Here is a 13132-nt window from a genome sequence, read left to right on the forward strand (position 1 = left end):
GCCGCTGTGCGGGGCCGCGCACGGGCGGCGCCGCTCCCTGTCCGCCATAGTCCCGTTCCACCGGAGCTCCGAGCAGAGGGTCCCGCACCGGCTCCTGAAACCGCGCACATTCCACCCGAAGGTAAGGCCCGCGGGCCCCGCGGCGGCCGCAGCCCGCTGTCCGGACACACCCCGCCCGCCGCGGCGCGCTCGGTCCCGGCCGGCGGCCCCCGGCTGCCCGTTTACCGCCGCTCTCTCCGGCTAGCGTTAGCCGCTGGCTCCGGTTAGCCCGGAGGGAGGGTTTCCCGGAAAACCAGCACCGTGTCCCGGTCCTCCTCCGGTCCCACCCGGTGCCCGCGGGCCGGGGAGCGGTGTCTGAACCCCGGGGAGCCAGCACCCTGCCCCGGTCCTCCTCTCTGGTCCCACCCGGTGTCTCCGGGCCCGGTGTTCGGTGTGATCTGGGTCGTTTCTCGGGGCTGGCCCTGCTCCGTTAGCCGGTTCTGGGCCTTCTCCGGTCCGGACTGGTGACCCCCACCCCCCCCCCCCCCCCACCCCCCCACGGTCTGGGCCTCTTGACACACACACACACACACACACACACACACACACACACACACACACACACACACACCCACCCCCTGCAGCAGAGTGGACCTGTCAGGCTGACGGACCGGGCTGCAGCTGCAGGAGGCACATCTGTCTGCGGAGGGGATCGAACCGGGGGCCGCTGCACTGTGCCGGGCCGGGCCCCCAGCATCACTGTGGTCTTGATGGTCGTGTCATGTGGAGATGTGGAGCCGCCTCTCAGGCACGGGGAGAATGTTTCCTCCTCACAGGCAGCAGAACCTGAGGACCCGGTCTGGCTCCGTGGCCACGTCCAGCCTGAGGGCTTCATGAAAACTTAACTTTCTCCTTCTTCCAGTGACGGTGTGTTGTCATAGAGAAGGGCGTAACCCCCCCCCCACCAAAAATAAGATGAAGAAATAGAATGTTCACATCAACAGCAGAAATGAAATGACAGCATGAATAAAGGGATGAGTTCATGTTCAGGAAGGTTTGTGACGGTTCAGCCGGCGGCCGTGTCTTCACTGCTGCTGCCCGGGGCTCCTCTTGTCCACATGGTGCCCTGCAGCCCGGAGGACCTGAGAGGAGTCCTGCAGCTCCACCCAGCAGGCAGCGGGGCGGAGCTGGAGGTGCAGCCTGGAGGACCTGAGAGGAGTCCTGCAGCTCCACCCAGCAGGCAGCGGGGCGGAGCTGGAGGTGCAGCCTGGAGGACCTGAGAGGAGTCCTGCAGCTCCACCCAGCAGGCAGCGGGGCGGAGCTGGAGGTGCAGCCTGGAGGACCTGAGAGGAGTCCTGCAGCTCCACCCAGCAGGCAGCGGGGCGGAGCTGGAGGTGCAGCCTGGAGGACCTGAGAGGAGTCCTGCAGCTCCAGGCAGCGGGGCGGAGCTGGAGGTGCAGCCCGGAGGACCTGAGAGGAGTCCTGCAGCTCCACCCAGCAGGCAGCGGGGCGGAGCTGGAGGTGCAGCCTGGAGGACGGCTTTCTCCTCCAGAGGACTCATCAGCCAGAAATCGACTGTCCAGGGCCAAACGTGGATTTATCTGAAACTGAAACTCTGGGGTTTGAAAGTGGCTCAAAACTCGCCCCAAAACAGGAGGTTTGGATCCTGCTGCTGAGACACGGTCGCCACCTCTCCTCCACCCGCCCCGCCCCGCCCCGCCCTGCCCCGCCCCACCCCCCACATGAATCATGGGTACTGGTGCTGTGTCCGATTGCTCAAATGACACAAATAAAAAAGAAGAAAATCAGTTTTTCAGTGAAGGGAAAAAGGAAAACAGCCACCGCCCTGCTCATGGGCAATCCAAAACATTTATTCTCTGAAACCAAACAGCTTGGAGCAACTCATGAAATGAAATGTTCATTGTTTGGTGGGGTGGGGGCAGCGAGGGAGGGGGGGGGGGGGGATCATTGATCCTGCTGTTGGGTGCTGTTTCAGTGTTTGGGTGGTTTTCACTGCTAAGCGGACCTCAGTGGCGTCTGCCGTCCTCCTGCCTGTCAGGGCAGAGCGTTCTCCAGTATATCACGGCTGGAGTCCCCCCGGGGGTGGGGATGGGGGGGTGGGGGGGTTCTGGTATGCTGAGGGCCTCCGGTTTGGTCTCCAGTGTGTGTGCAGCTGATCCTCCTGCTGCTCTAGTCCTTCAGCCTCAGCGTCTGCTTTGTCCCAGGAGTTGTAGTTCCTGTCCTCGTCCCGCTCCGTCACTGCCTCTGCAGCTGTGGGACGTCTCTTTGTGGTTCAATTCCCGTATTGCTTCACAGTACTGGGAAAAGTGACAGTGGGATTTTGTCTGGATGACTCTTGAAGTTGTGCCTCACTCCTGCCCCCGGCTGACTGTTGACCTGCTCATCGCTGGTCGGTATGTTGTTGCTGGTGCCTCAGTCCACGGCAGGGGCGTGGCCTGCTTCAGTAGACCCGTTAAGAACGACCGTGATTGGTGGATCGCTGCACAAACTGTCAGGAACGTTGACTTCATTTGTGATGGCGACGCTCAAACCATGCTAGTTATCAGATTAGAGAGCTGGTTAAGGAGACGAGAACTCAGTGATGTGAGCTGAGGAGTCAAAGCGTAAAGGTTCACTTGAGTAACAGATTTTTCTGCTTTCACACCATTTTGGATCAAGCGTGGACTGAGGAATCACCCTGATTGTGTGTGAGGGAGCACCGTCTGGTCCTCGTGTTCCTGTCTGCTCCGAGGAGGCGGTTCTGGGTGGACCGGGTCGCTCACTCCGTCAGTCACTCCGTCAGTCTCACTCCTCCTCTGCTGTCCATTCAGACTGCCTCCAGCTGAATGCTTCCAAAAACATCCTCGAAGAAATGTTGAAAATACAACAGAAAGTGCTCCGACGGTGTAGGAAATGTGACTGTAGTGACTGTAGTGACTGCAGCGACTGGACATTGTGTTGAAGAAGCGTCAGAATCGTCCTCATCGTTGTCGACCTGCTGCTACAGCTGCAGCGCGGTGCCCTCCAGACAGGTGAGGGCGCTGTTCCCCTCTGAAGGCTGTTCAAAAACACTGCAGGAGCCTGAGAGACCATCAGCACGACCGCCTGCTCTCTCTCTCCCAGCTCCAGGAAGTGAACCCAGGGCACAGCGCTACATTTCGACTGAGCGTTCTAGTTTGTGCGTTCAGCAGAGAAACCGTCTCTGAACGTCTCCGGTCCTGATAAACGTCGTTTCTCTGATCGTGAAGAATCTGAGCAGCCGGTGAAGCCGAGGCGGCCAGAGTTCTTCCACACGTTGCTGGTTTCTCCAGGTGTGTGTGAAGAGTGTGTGAGGGGAATTCGGGGCAGCCTCTGGCCTCTGCTCAGGCACGTTTGTGACGGCTGCTCCTCGTACACATTCCTCTGCTGGCTGCGAGCCCGGGCAGGTCCGGAGCCTCGGCTTCAGGCTCAGCGTCACTGTTTTCGGTGTGATTTCTGACAGAGGAGGCTCATTCAGCTCGGCCCTCCAGCGCCTGCAGAAAGCCTTCACTTCCTCTCATCCACCAACAGGAGCCGTCTGTCTGTCCTTGGTCTTAAAGGAATACTCCGAAGATTTTGGACCCACGCCCTATCCCTATCATTGACTACGTTTACATGCAGCTAACATCTGGGTTCAGGTCAATATCTGGGTTTCTGAAACATTAGGAAAACCCCGTTTACATGCTTTAACAGACAGAGAGTTCCCCGTTTACAAGTCAGTGCATTCAGTCGGGATATCCCTTTCCAAACCACGGCGCACGTCATCATGTTCTCCAAACAAAACAGCTCTGACCAGAGCGGCTCTGTGTTGCCAGATTGGGTGGGGTTTCCACCAGAGCAAGCTTCTTTTTTGAACACGTTGGATGGGTTGATTAAATGATTATGTGTTTATGACGTGTTTTTTTATCATACAAATGCAGTTTTAACGTGCATTTTCAACTGAGATGGAGGTTTGGGCTGCTTTCTACGAGTTTCAGATTTTTTTACGGGCTAGATCAACAGATCTGGCAACCTCCTCCACTGGTCTGCAGAGGCAGACGCTGCGGTGACTCTGTTCTGTAGACGGAACGCAGACAGAAAGGTTGTTCTGTTGTACATGATTTTTCTGCAGGCCATACAAATCTCCGACTTTCAGAAGGAAGCATGTGCGGTGTGCGCGCTCAGAATAACAGTTCGTATCATGCGTTACGGAAGCCTCACACAGACAAAAGTGTGGTGAGTTTCGCGCCTACTCTTTGCTGGACTCAAAAGACCATGATTCATTGCGGATGGAGCATGCGCAGAACCTAAAACAATGTCCCTTAACTCGATATCTGTTTACACGGAGGCACTTTCGAGTTTGAAAAGGAGTAACCCAGCGGTCTTTTTCGGGTTTTAAAAATCTTGAAAATGAGCTTTTCCGGGTTTTGGCGGGTGTTTACATGGCCATGTGCAACTGGGTTATTGCCAACATTCGAGTTTGAAAAGGGTTTGAAAAGGGTTATTGACTGCATGTAAACGTACTGATTTACAAAGTGAGAAAGCTCATAAATACCTTTTTTGTGTCCGTGCGTCCAGCGGCTGGCTCCCAGCTGTTAGCATCGTAGTTAGCTTAGCTCAGCTGCTGGAGGTGAAGAGGAGACAAAGCCAGACTGACGAAAGTGGACAAAATCCTCCTTCCAGTGGTCCAGGGGACGGCGTGTTAGCACGTGAAGTAAATCTGAATGGTTATAAAACATTTTAAAAGACGTGTTTTCTTTTCAGTTCGTTAAAATAACGTGTTGATGCACACAGATCTGCACAAGCATAGCGCTCCACAGAAGGATATAGCGGCGCACAGCGGCTGAGTCTACGGCTTCTACTGCTGTGCTCCGGGATATCCTTGCGCGGAGCACTGCGCATGTGCAGGTCTGTGTGGATCAAAACGTTATTTTAACGGATTGAAAACACGTCTTTTAAAATGTTTATAACCATTCAGATTTACTTCACGTGCTAACACGCCGTCCCCTGGACCACTGGAAGGAGGATTTTGTCCACTTTCGTCAGTCCGGCTCTGTCTCCTCTTCACCTCCAGCAGCTGAGCTAAGCTAACTACGATGCCCGCCGCCCCGCCCGCCGCTCCGCCCGCCGCTCCGCCCGCCGCTCCGCCCGCCGCCCCGCCCGCCGCCCCGCCCGCCGCTCCGCCCGCCGCTCCGCCCGCCGCTCCGCCCGCCGCCCCGCCTGCTGCTCCGCCCGCCGCTCCGCCCGGCTGAAAGTCTCAGTGGAGTGCGACTCCAGGCTTTGGGTGGGATGGCCTCGGTGGGAATGTGGAGAGTCGCGGCGTGAACACGGCTCTTCCTGCTTTTGTTACTGGTTAGTTGGAGCTCAGAGAGACGACCTCCGCCTCGGGGAGACCGAGGACCGAGTCGAGCCTCCCGGCAGCCATTTGTCCGACTCCTCATGGCGTGAAGTGACGTTTACAGACGTCAGACACACACACTTTCCCTCTCACCCCCTGAAAACAGTGTTTCCACATAAACTCTAATTTTTAGGATTGATTTTAAGATCCTTTTGTTTGTTTCTAAAGCTTTGAATGGACTGGTCCCTCAATGCATCACCGGCTGCCTCCAAATTTACACTCCAGCGCTCTGAGGGCCGAGGGCCAGTCCCAGCTCGTGGTGCCTAAGACCAGACTTAAAACTAGAGGGGACAGGGCGTTTGCTGTGGTTGGTCCTAAACTTGGAATGCTTTGCCCCCCCACGTCCGAACGGCCCCCACTGTGGACTGTTTTAAGTCTCGTCTTAAGGCACACTTTTATTCTTTGGCTTTTAACGCCGCGCGAGTTGTGTGGTCCTCTGTGTCTTCTATTTTTATCTTATTATTTTATTTCAAGTTTTTATTTTATTTTTTATTCATTTTATGGTTTTATTGTTTGTATTTGTTTTTATTTTGTTGTTCTTGTGCAGCACTTTGGAGACTTTTGTCTGTTTTAAAAATGTGTTTTATAAATAAAGGGGATTGGATACACCGCTGTACCGTCACCATGAAAACACTGTAACCTTCTCTCTCTCCTGTACGGAATGATGGCATGATTATTAATAGACGTAATATCTAATCCCCCCCTCCACACCCCCCCCCCCCCCCCCCCCCCCCCCCCCCCCTCCTCCCGGGTCCAGACATGGCCGACGATGAGGCGACTCCGGAGCAGCTCGCAGCCATCGCCGCCGAGAACGAGGAGCCCGAGCCGGTGAACTACAAGCCGCCGGCGCAGAAGACGGTGAAGGAGATCCACGAGCTGGACAAGGACGACGAGAGCCTGCGCAAATACAAGGAGGCTCTGCTCGGGGCCGGGGTCGGCGAGGCAGGTAACGCAGTGTGTGTGTGTGTGTGTGTGTGTGTGTGTGTGTGTGTGTGTGTGTGTGTGTGTGTGTTTTCCGCCTTTGATCGATTCGCCCACATTTCCCACAATGCCGCTTGGCTCAGACGTGTTGTGGCAGCCTGAATGTAGACCAGGGACAGTACCGTGCTGGAACCCGCAGCAGGACGCTGTGAAAACTGTCCAAGAAGAGTTCCGTCTGCGTTCAGTCAGTCGTCTCACGTCCTCAGAGACCCCAGAGTGTAATTAAAGAGATTCTGACAGCCACAGCAGAGCGTCCTCATTTCAGCTGCTCCACGTCCACACAGGGGGACGGGCGGGGACAGGGGGACGGGCGGGGACAGGGGGACGGGCGGGGACAGGGGGACGGGCGGGGACAGAGACAGTTTATGCAACAGCTCACTTTTTAAATAAGTCAGTGGATAAAAACAAGCCAACGTGTGTGTCTGTGTGTGTGTGTGCGTGCGTGTGTGTTGGTTCCCGTCTCAGATCCCAACGCTGCGAACGTGGTGGTGACCCGGATGAGTCTGATGTGTGAAGCAGCCCCCAACCCGCTGGTCCTGGACCTGCAAGGTGAGTCCCTGTCTGTCCCTGTCTGTCCCTGTCTGGACACACAGTCCATGTCTCCAGCTGGTCTTCATTCGGGTTCGAGCCGTGGCTCCAGGTGTGACTGACACACTCCTCACACTCGGCCTCTGCCTCCTGACTGTAAATGGGTCACAGTGTGACCCTGATGGACTGTAGCCTGGAGGTGTGTCCGGGTCGGTTCTGGATGTGGGACCCTGGAGTCTTCCTTCTGGTTTGGCTCTTGCCGGTAAAGATGTCCTCGTGACATTACTCAGCAGTGCGGAGCTGCTGACGGTCCGTCTGGAGGTCTGCTTCCCCCAGCTGGCCTGGATTTGAACAGGATCAGAACATTCTGTCCCGTGTCTCTGCTCAGCCTCACAGCACTCTCCTTCTCTGTGAAGAAAACAAAATGAGGAAAATAGAATCTTTTTTTTTTCTTTGGGGCTTCGGGCCAGTTACTCCCTCACTGAGTACTGCAGGGAACTGGACTGGAGAGAGTTACTGAAGATGTAGAAGTTACTTTTTAGATATTTATGGGTTAGTCTGATCTGAAGTTCATCTGGATGCTAGAGGAGGAAGTGTGCATCAGCAGCTGGATAGTGAAAACAGTTTCTTCTTCTCTGAACTCATTCTTGGTCTCTTGGCTGCTCTGGTGGAGGTGAGAGCGATGAAGATGCAGAGTCAGAGTGAAAAGTCTCCTGAGGACAGACTGCTGCTTTGACCCTGAGATGTTAAAGCGAACACTGGGATTGATCGAAGCCCTGCAGGACAGAGACGTCTCTGAATCAGGCTGATTCTGAGTCCAGTGGACGGTGGAGGGTTTAACCTCTGACCCTCATCATCCAGGCTCAGTGTGACGACGGCGGACGTCATCACTGATTTTCAATTCTGTCAGAAAACTCATGAACTCAGACTCTTCAAACATTCCTCAACATCAGATTTTGTTTGTTTTCGGTTCTCAGAGTTGAGCTTTAAAGAAGCTTCCTGTGTTTATTCTGGGTGTTGACCTGTGAACAGCAGAAGAATAGAGTTAGTTCCTGCAGCAGGAGGAGGAGAGGTTCTGCTCTGAACCCGCTGTTCTCTGACAGGAGACCTGGAGGCCTTCAAGAGCCAGTCCTTTGTCCTGAAGGAGGGAGTGGAGTACAAGATCAAGATCAGCTTCAAGGTGAGCCTCGCAGCAGGATCGGCTCCGGACCGCTTCGCTGCAGGACTCACAACCGTCCCGTCTCTTCTCAGGTCAACAACGAGATCGTGTCGGGGCTGAAGTACGTCCAGCAGACGTACAGGAAAGGAGTGAAGAGTGAGTCTGAACCCTCAACCTGTTTTCACAAGAGCTAAGGCTAGGACCCGACCGATATGGCTTTTGAGGCCGATTCCGATTCCGATATTTGACAGAAAAAATTTCCGATGTCCGATTTATCAACGATTAATTTACAAATTATTTAATGAATAAAATAACTTCTGTTTTGGTCCCTTAACACTTACAACAAGAGTTGCATTTTATATATGTAGTGGTCACGATTAGTCCGACACTAATATTACTGCATAATAACACAGTGAGACGCTGCTCCAGCCTGTCACGCTGCAGTCGTTTCTGCCAAAGTAAAACTAAGAGTGACTTCATGATGGTTGCTGAACACAGACAGTAATGTAATCATCATTAACCCCCCCACCCCCACCCGCCGTTGAAATCGCCCTGCGTTAAATGGGCCTCTGTCAGAACACAGCTGGCGAAGCGACGAACCGGCGCTCTGTACTTTGAAGCATTTTCCAGTTACTTACTGGCTTTTAACCTCTTCCCCAACGCTGTGCTGCACTGGCACAACTGTAATGATGTTATTGCTAACATAGACAGGGTGCGGGCTAAATGAAGCACTTAAGCTAGGTTAGCACAACTTTAGCAATGCGACTTAAAAGAAAAACATGAACACGTCACGCATCACGCTACTGGTCATGACACATGGCAAAGAGACATGGCGAGCGTTTGTTTAACGTACCAGTCAGCAGCTCTTGCAATGTTTCCTGACTGTAGCTGACTGCTACTGCTACTGACTCCTACTGCTGAGAAAACAGCGGTGAGGACTGATGAACAGAGTTGGGTATGTAACGACAAGTAACGAGCGTTACAAGTAGTTAAATTACTTTTGATGGGAACGAGTAGTGTAACGGCACTAACCCTCCTAGATTGGTAGTTAAACTAGCGTTACAAATGAAACGCTACAATCGTTACTTTTACAATGACTGCAAATAGAGCAACCAAAATATTATTATTGAAGCAGAGTTTTTTTATTACCACCAGTAGATGGAACGGTGACCATACGAGCAGCTGCTCGCTCTCTCTTCCGGGTCAGGGCTGATGGAACTGTCAGAGTAAATCTGTGCCCCACTGACAACACTGCACTGTAAATGCCCCTTTTAAAGCAATACTCTAAAGATTAGGGACCCACCCCTTTCCCTATCATTGACAAAGTTAGACAAGCTCATAAATACATTTTTTTGTCTCTGGTCCAGCGGCTGGTTCAGCTGTTAGCATCGTAGTAGCTTAGCTCGAAGCTTAGCTGGAAGTCAATCAGAGCCAGACTGAGAAAGTGGACAGAATCCTCCTTCCAGTGGTCCAGGGGACGGTGTGTCAGCACGTGAAGTAAATCCGAATGGTTATAAAACATTTTAAAAGACGTGTTTTCTTTTCAGTCAGTTAAAATGACGTTTTGATACACAGACCTGCGCATGGCAGCGCTCCGCGAAAGGATATACCGGAGCACAGCTCCGCAGAGCGCTATGCAGTAACGGGTAGTGTAACTTCGTTACTATTTCCATGGAGTAATCAAGTAGTGTAAGGCACTACTTTTTTCAAAAGTAACAAGTAACGAACCCCAACTCTGATGATGAATAGTCAGAGCTCCCTCTGGTGGACAGACGGTGCAAGGACATCATTCTACATGACTCCCGACACTTCACACACCATTTACTGTTTTATGAGAAATTAAGAGTATATCGGCGTTCTGTCGGCAAAAACCCGGCCCGTGATGATTATTTTCAAAAGGGCTAATATCGGCCGATATAATCGGCCGGGCCCTCGTCAAGGGACTGATCAGTCTGAATCCAGAACCAGCCTGGAGCCAGAACCGGTCTGGATCTAGAACCAGTCTGAAGCCAGAACAGGGGTTCTCCTCTGAGGCCGCTCCTCTCAGGAACTGAAGGGTTCTCTCGCTGCGTTCTCCCCCAGTTGACAAGTCGGACTACATGGTGGGCAGCTACGGGCCGCGGTCCAGCGAGTACGACTTCCTGACCACCTCGGAGGAGGCTCCCAAAGGCCTGATGGCTCGAGGGAACTACGTCATCAAGTCCAAGTTCACCGACGACGACAAGCACGACCACCTGTCCTGGGAGTGGAACCTGAACATCAAGAAGGACTGGAAAGACTGAACAGGAGGAGAGGGGGGGGGGGGGGGAGGGGGAGCAGTCCCCCCTCCTCTGGCTCCTCCCCCTCCCCCGCCCCGCGGTCCGCCACCGTCTCTGCCTTCTTTATTTTGACTTTGTGGTGCATTTCATGCTGTCATGCCTTAGTTTGACGCCTCTCTGTCTTAACACCCCCCCATCCTACCCCCACCCCCCCTCAGCAGCAGTAGCAACCCCCCCCCTCCCCCGTCCGTCCATCTCCACACTACATTTCCTTTTTTTTTTGCACACGAGTCTGCTGAGGTCTGTTTATGTCCTGAAACCAGGAGAATGACCGCGACCGGCCCACCTGTCCCACTCCTGAAAGAACACAGGAACAGACGGAGGAGAGGAAGTGGGAGGGGCCCCAGTGTCCCGCCGCACTCCTCCTCCTCTATACTGCTGGTTCTGTTGTTTTTTTGCTGCTTGAAGAGATTAAACTTCCTCCTCTTCCTCCTCTCTTCCTCTTCCTCTCCAGTGTCTTCCTCAGTGTCCCGTGGTTAAAAGCAACTGTACAATCAGCTTTTCTTTGCCTTTTTTTTATATAGAAATGTATTGATGGTTGTGTATTGTGATTGTATTCACTTCACTGTTAATCAGCTGTTGTGTTCATGGCCTGCACCCCCCCCCCCCCCCCCCCCCCCCCCCCCATCTTTTTGATATAATCACCGACACCTGCCTTCTACCAGTGGATGCTTTTGGCCGCCTCCCTCCCTCCCTCCCTCCTCCGTCGGTTGACCCTGCTGTGCCCCCCCCCCCCCCCCCCCCACCCGAGTCTAACTTCCTGTCGTCACAGGAAGCTGAATGTTGAAATGGAGAACATCTCATGGAGGCGTGAGAACCAGCTCCAAGAGAGAAGAGTTGTTTCCCCTTCTGCCTTAACGTTCACGTCTCTCTCCCCCCCCCACACCCCCCCACCCCCCGGAGGAGGCGCCGGTCCGAGGAGGAGGAGGGCTCATTCTGTCACATTTGAGTTCCTGTCTGTTCTCCTGAAGGTGAGGATGATGATGGTGATGAAGACGTTCCATACATTCCTTCACGTTGTACAGTTTGTATGAAAACGCTGGCTGCTGGTGTCTCTCGCTCTCTCTCTCTCTCTCCGGTCATCCTCTGTGGTTGCTCTTCTGTCAATAAACATTTTGCTCAAACTGTTTTCATTGAAGTGTTTCTGCGGACTCCTGCTGGTGGGTTAGGAAGCAGGAATCGAGCGTGAGGAAGAGAAGGAGCCGGCGGCTTGTTTCTGCACAGACTGTATTTTGAACTCGACAGTGAACTCTGCCGAAAGCAAAACACAACTTTTTACTTACAAACTCATGTGGAAAGGCACAGCATCAAAATCCACTCCGACATGCAGGAAGTGTGTTGGAGAAGTAAACAATGAGGAGGCGGCGCCGTCACGGGGCGAACGCTGGTTCTCCCTCCGGACCCCCCCCTTCCCCCCCCCAGCCGGGAGCCACATAAATACACACATTAAATATACATTCAGGAGCAGGGAGAGCGTGCACGTTTGGTCCATCGTCCTGAGTCAACACTGACCTCCGGCAGCTCCAGAGGCTTTTTGGCACATCGTCACCACGGCTCATGTTTCCAGCCCCGCCCCCTCACCCACCCCCCGCTGTGCGCGTCTTTACAGAGCTCATACAAACAACAGCTACGGCAAAGCACATCCACATCTTCCAGTTCTCGTCTTTTTAAAAATACAATAAAAACTTATTTTAAAAAAAAAAAAAGGTGGAGGTGCGGTTCATCTTGTTCTACAGTAGGTCTGCTCGGGAACAGGCGGAGCGCCTGAACCCCGCCGGCGCTCTGCTCCGCCTCATCTGGACAGTTTGCTGATGACGCGGATCAAGGCGGCGTTCTCGTCCTTCAGCCTCTGGTTGTCGGCCTTGAGGTCTCCGAGAACCTTCACACAGAAACAGTGGTGAGCAACTGAGGGGGAAGATGCTCTGCAGTGTGGGTGTAGCAGGCATGTGGGTGCAGCAGCGCCACCTTCAGGTCGTCCTCCATCTCCACCGCCTTCCTCTGCAGAGCCAGCTTCTCCTGCAGGGGGCGACGGAGCGGTGAGACACGGAACCGGAGCAGGTCAACGCGTTCCAGCTGAGCAGAGCAAATACTCACAAATCTCTCCAGCTCCAGCAGGGCGGGGCGCTCCGAGCTGCTCTCCTGAGTCTGACACACACACACACACACACACACCAACCTTAGACACGTGTCAACAGGACGCCCAGACGGCGTGCCTCGCCCCCACCCTGTCACCCTGTCACCCTGTCACCCTGTCACCCTGTCACCCTGTCACACCTGTCGCAGTCTCTCCAGCTCCACCTTGTTCTGGCTCAGCTGCAGCTCCATCTCCTGCAGCTTGTCCTTCAGTCTGAGGTTCTCCTGCAGAACCTGGTAGTACAGCTAGAGGGAGCCACAGGACACACACACACACACACACACACAAACACACACTCCTGAAATCACTCCTGGATTCAGTGTCTCTTCAGATCCTTCACAGTAAAACTGTTCTTCAAAGGTTCTAAGGTTTTCTGACACCACTGACTTGTTTGGACTGGAATGAGGCAGAACTCAAAGGTTCTTCTCTTCCACTAACTGAAGTTATTGAAATAAACAAACAAAACTGTGTGTTGACGGACGGACGTACCACTCTGTAGTCACCAGACAGATCTCCCAGCAGAGAGCCGCTGCACACACACACACAGAAACACACACACACACACACGGAAGCCATTAACGAGGCGTCCGTGGTCCGGGCGCACAGCGGCGCCTCCAGCAGGAGGAGGCTGGACTCAC

The 13132-nt window shown here is 53.8% G+C and overlaps 3 protein-coding genes across 7 annotated transcripts in view; 2 read left to right on the forward strand and 1 right to left on the reverse strand.

Moving 5' to 3' along the window:
* Window positions 1–11483, forward strand: LOC115389620 (rho GDP-dissociation inhibitor 1-like). 3 transcript variants are annotated; one of them, XM_030093090.1, is made up of 7 exons: window positions 11–121; window positions 1657–1660; window positions 6128–6320; window positions 6821–6904; window positions 7987–8063; window positions 8135–8198; window positions 10125–11483. In XM_030093090.1, the coding sequence occupies exons 3-7, from the start codon at window positions 6134–6136 to the stop codon at window positions 10322–10324; spliced, it is 612 nt and encodes a 203-aa protein (XP_029948950.1). In that variant the 5' UTR covers window positions 11–121; window positions 1657–1660; window positions 6128–6133; the 3' UTR covers window positions 10325–11483. The 3 variants fall into 3 exon arrangements, with proteins under 3 accessions (XP_029948949.1, XP_029948950.1, XP_029948951.1); XM_030093091.1 differs by lacking the exon at window positions 1657–1660 and adding an exon at window positions 2448–2451; XM_030093089.1 differs by lacking the exon at window positions 1657–1660 and having other exon boundaries at window positions 1–121; window positions 6132–6320.
* The window catches only part of ppp1r12c (protein phosphatase 1, regulatory subunit 12C), a 15323-nt gene continuing 7639 nt past the window's right edge, over window positions 5449–13132 (reverse strand). For 2 of the 3 annotated variants that reach the window (XM_030093086.1, XM_030093083.1), the window contains exons 16-20: window positions 12984–13023; window positions 12635–12739; window positions 12455–12505; window positions 12326–12376; window positions 11571–12239 (exon numbers count right to left, since the gene is read on the reverse strand). In XM_030093086.1, coding sequence (XP_029948946.1) covers window positions 12153–12239; window positions 12326–12376; window positions 12455–12505; window positions 12635–12739; window positions 12984–13023 — 334 coding nt within the window. In that variant the 3' untranslated portion in view covers window positions 11571–12152. Of the gene's footprint in view, window positions 5463–7006; window positions 7010–11570; window positions 12240–12325; window positions 12377–12454; window positions 12506–12634; window positions 12740–12983; window positions 13024–13132 lie in introns of those variants that run through there. The other variant, XM_030093084.1, reaches the window with a different exon arrangement.
* LOC115389621 (salivary glue protein Sgs-4-like) overlaps window positions 6435–13132 on the forward strand; it is a 26299-nt gene continuing 19601 nt past the window's right edge. The window contains exon 1 of the mRNA XM_030093092.1: window positions 6435–6445. The gene's annotated coding sequence lies outside the window, so the exon portion shown is untranslated. The remainder of the gene's footprint in view (window positions 6446–13132) is intronic.

The sequence above is a fragment of the Salarias fasciatus genome, chromosome 6, assembly GCF_902148845.1.
Source record: "Salarias fasciatus chromosome 6, fSalaFa1.1, whole genome shotgun sequence".
Classification (NCBI taxonomy): Eukaryota; Metazoa; Chordata; class Actinopteri; order Blenniiformes; family Blenniidae; genus Salarias; species Salarias fasciatus.

What these genes read in the sequence shown, in the direction of transcription:
- LOC115389620 (XM_030093089.1), top strand. Translation starts at nt 6,134, where the DNA reads ATGGCCGACGATGAGGCGACTCCGGAGCAGCTCGCAGCCATCGCCGCC. An exon ending in GGCCGGGGTCGGCGAGGCAG is followed by an intron (nt 6,321 to 6,820) that starts GTAACGCAGTGT and finishes TTCCCGTCTCAG; the next exon opens with ATCCCAACGCTGCGAACGTG. An exon ending in AGATCAAGATCAGCTTCAAG is followed by an intron (nt 8,064 to 8,134) that starts GTGAGCCTCGCA and finishes GTCTCTTCTCAG; the next exon opens with GTCAACAACGAGATCGTGTC.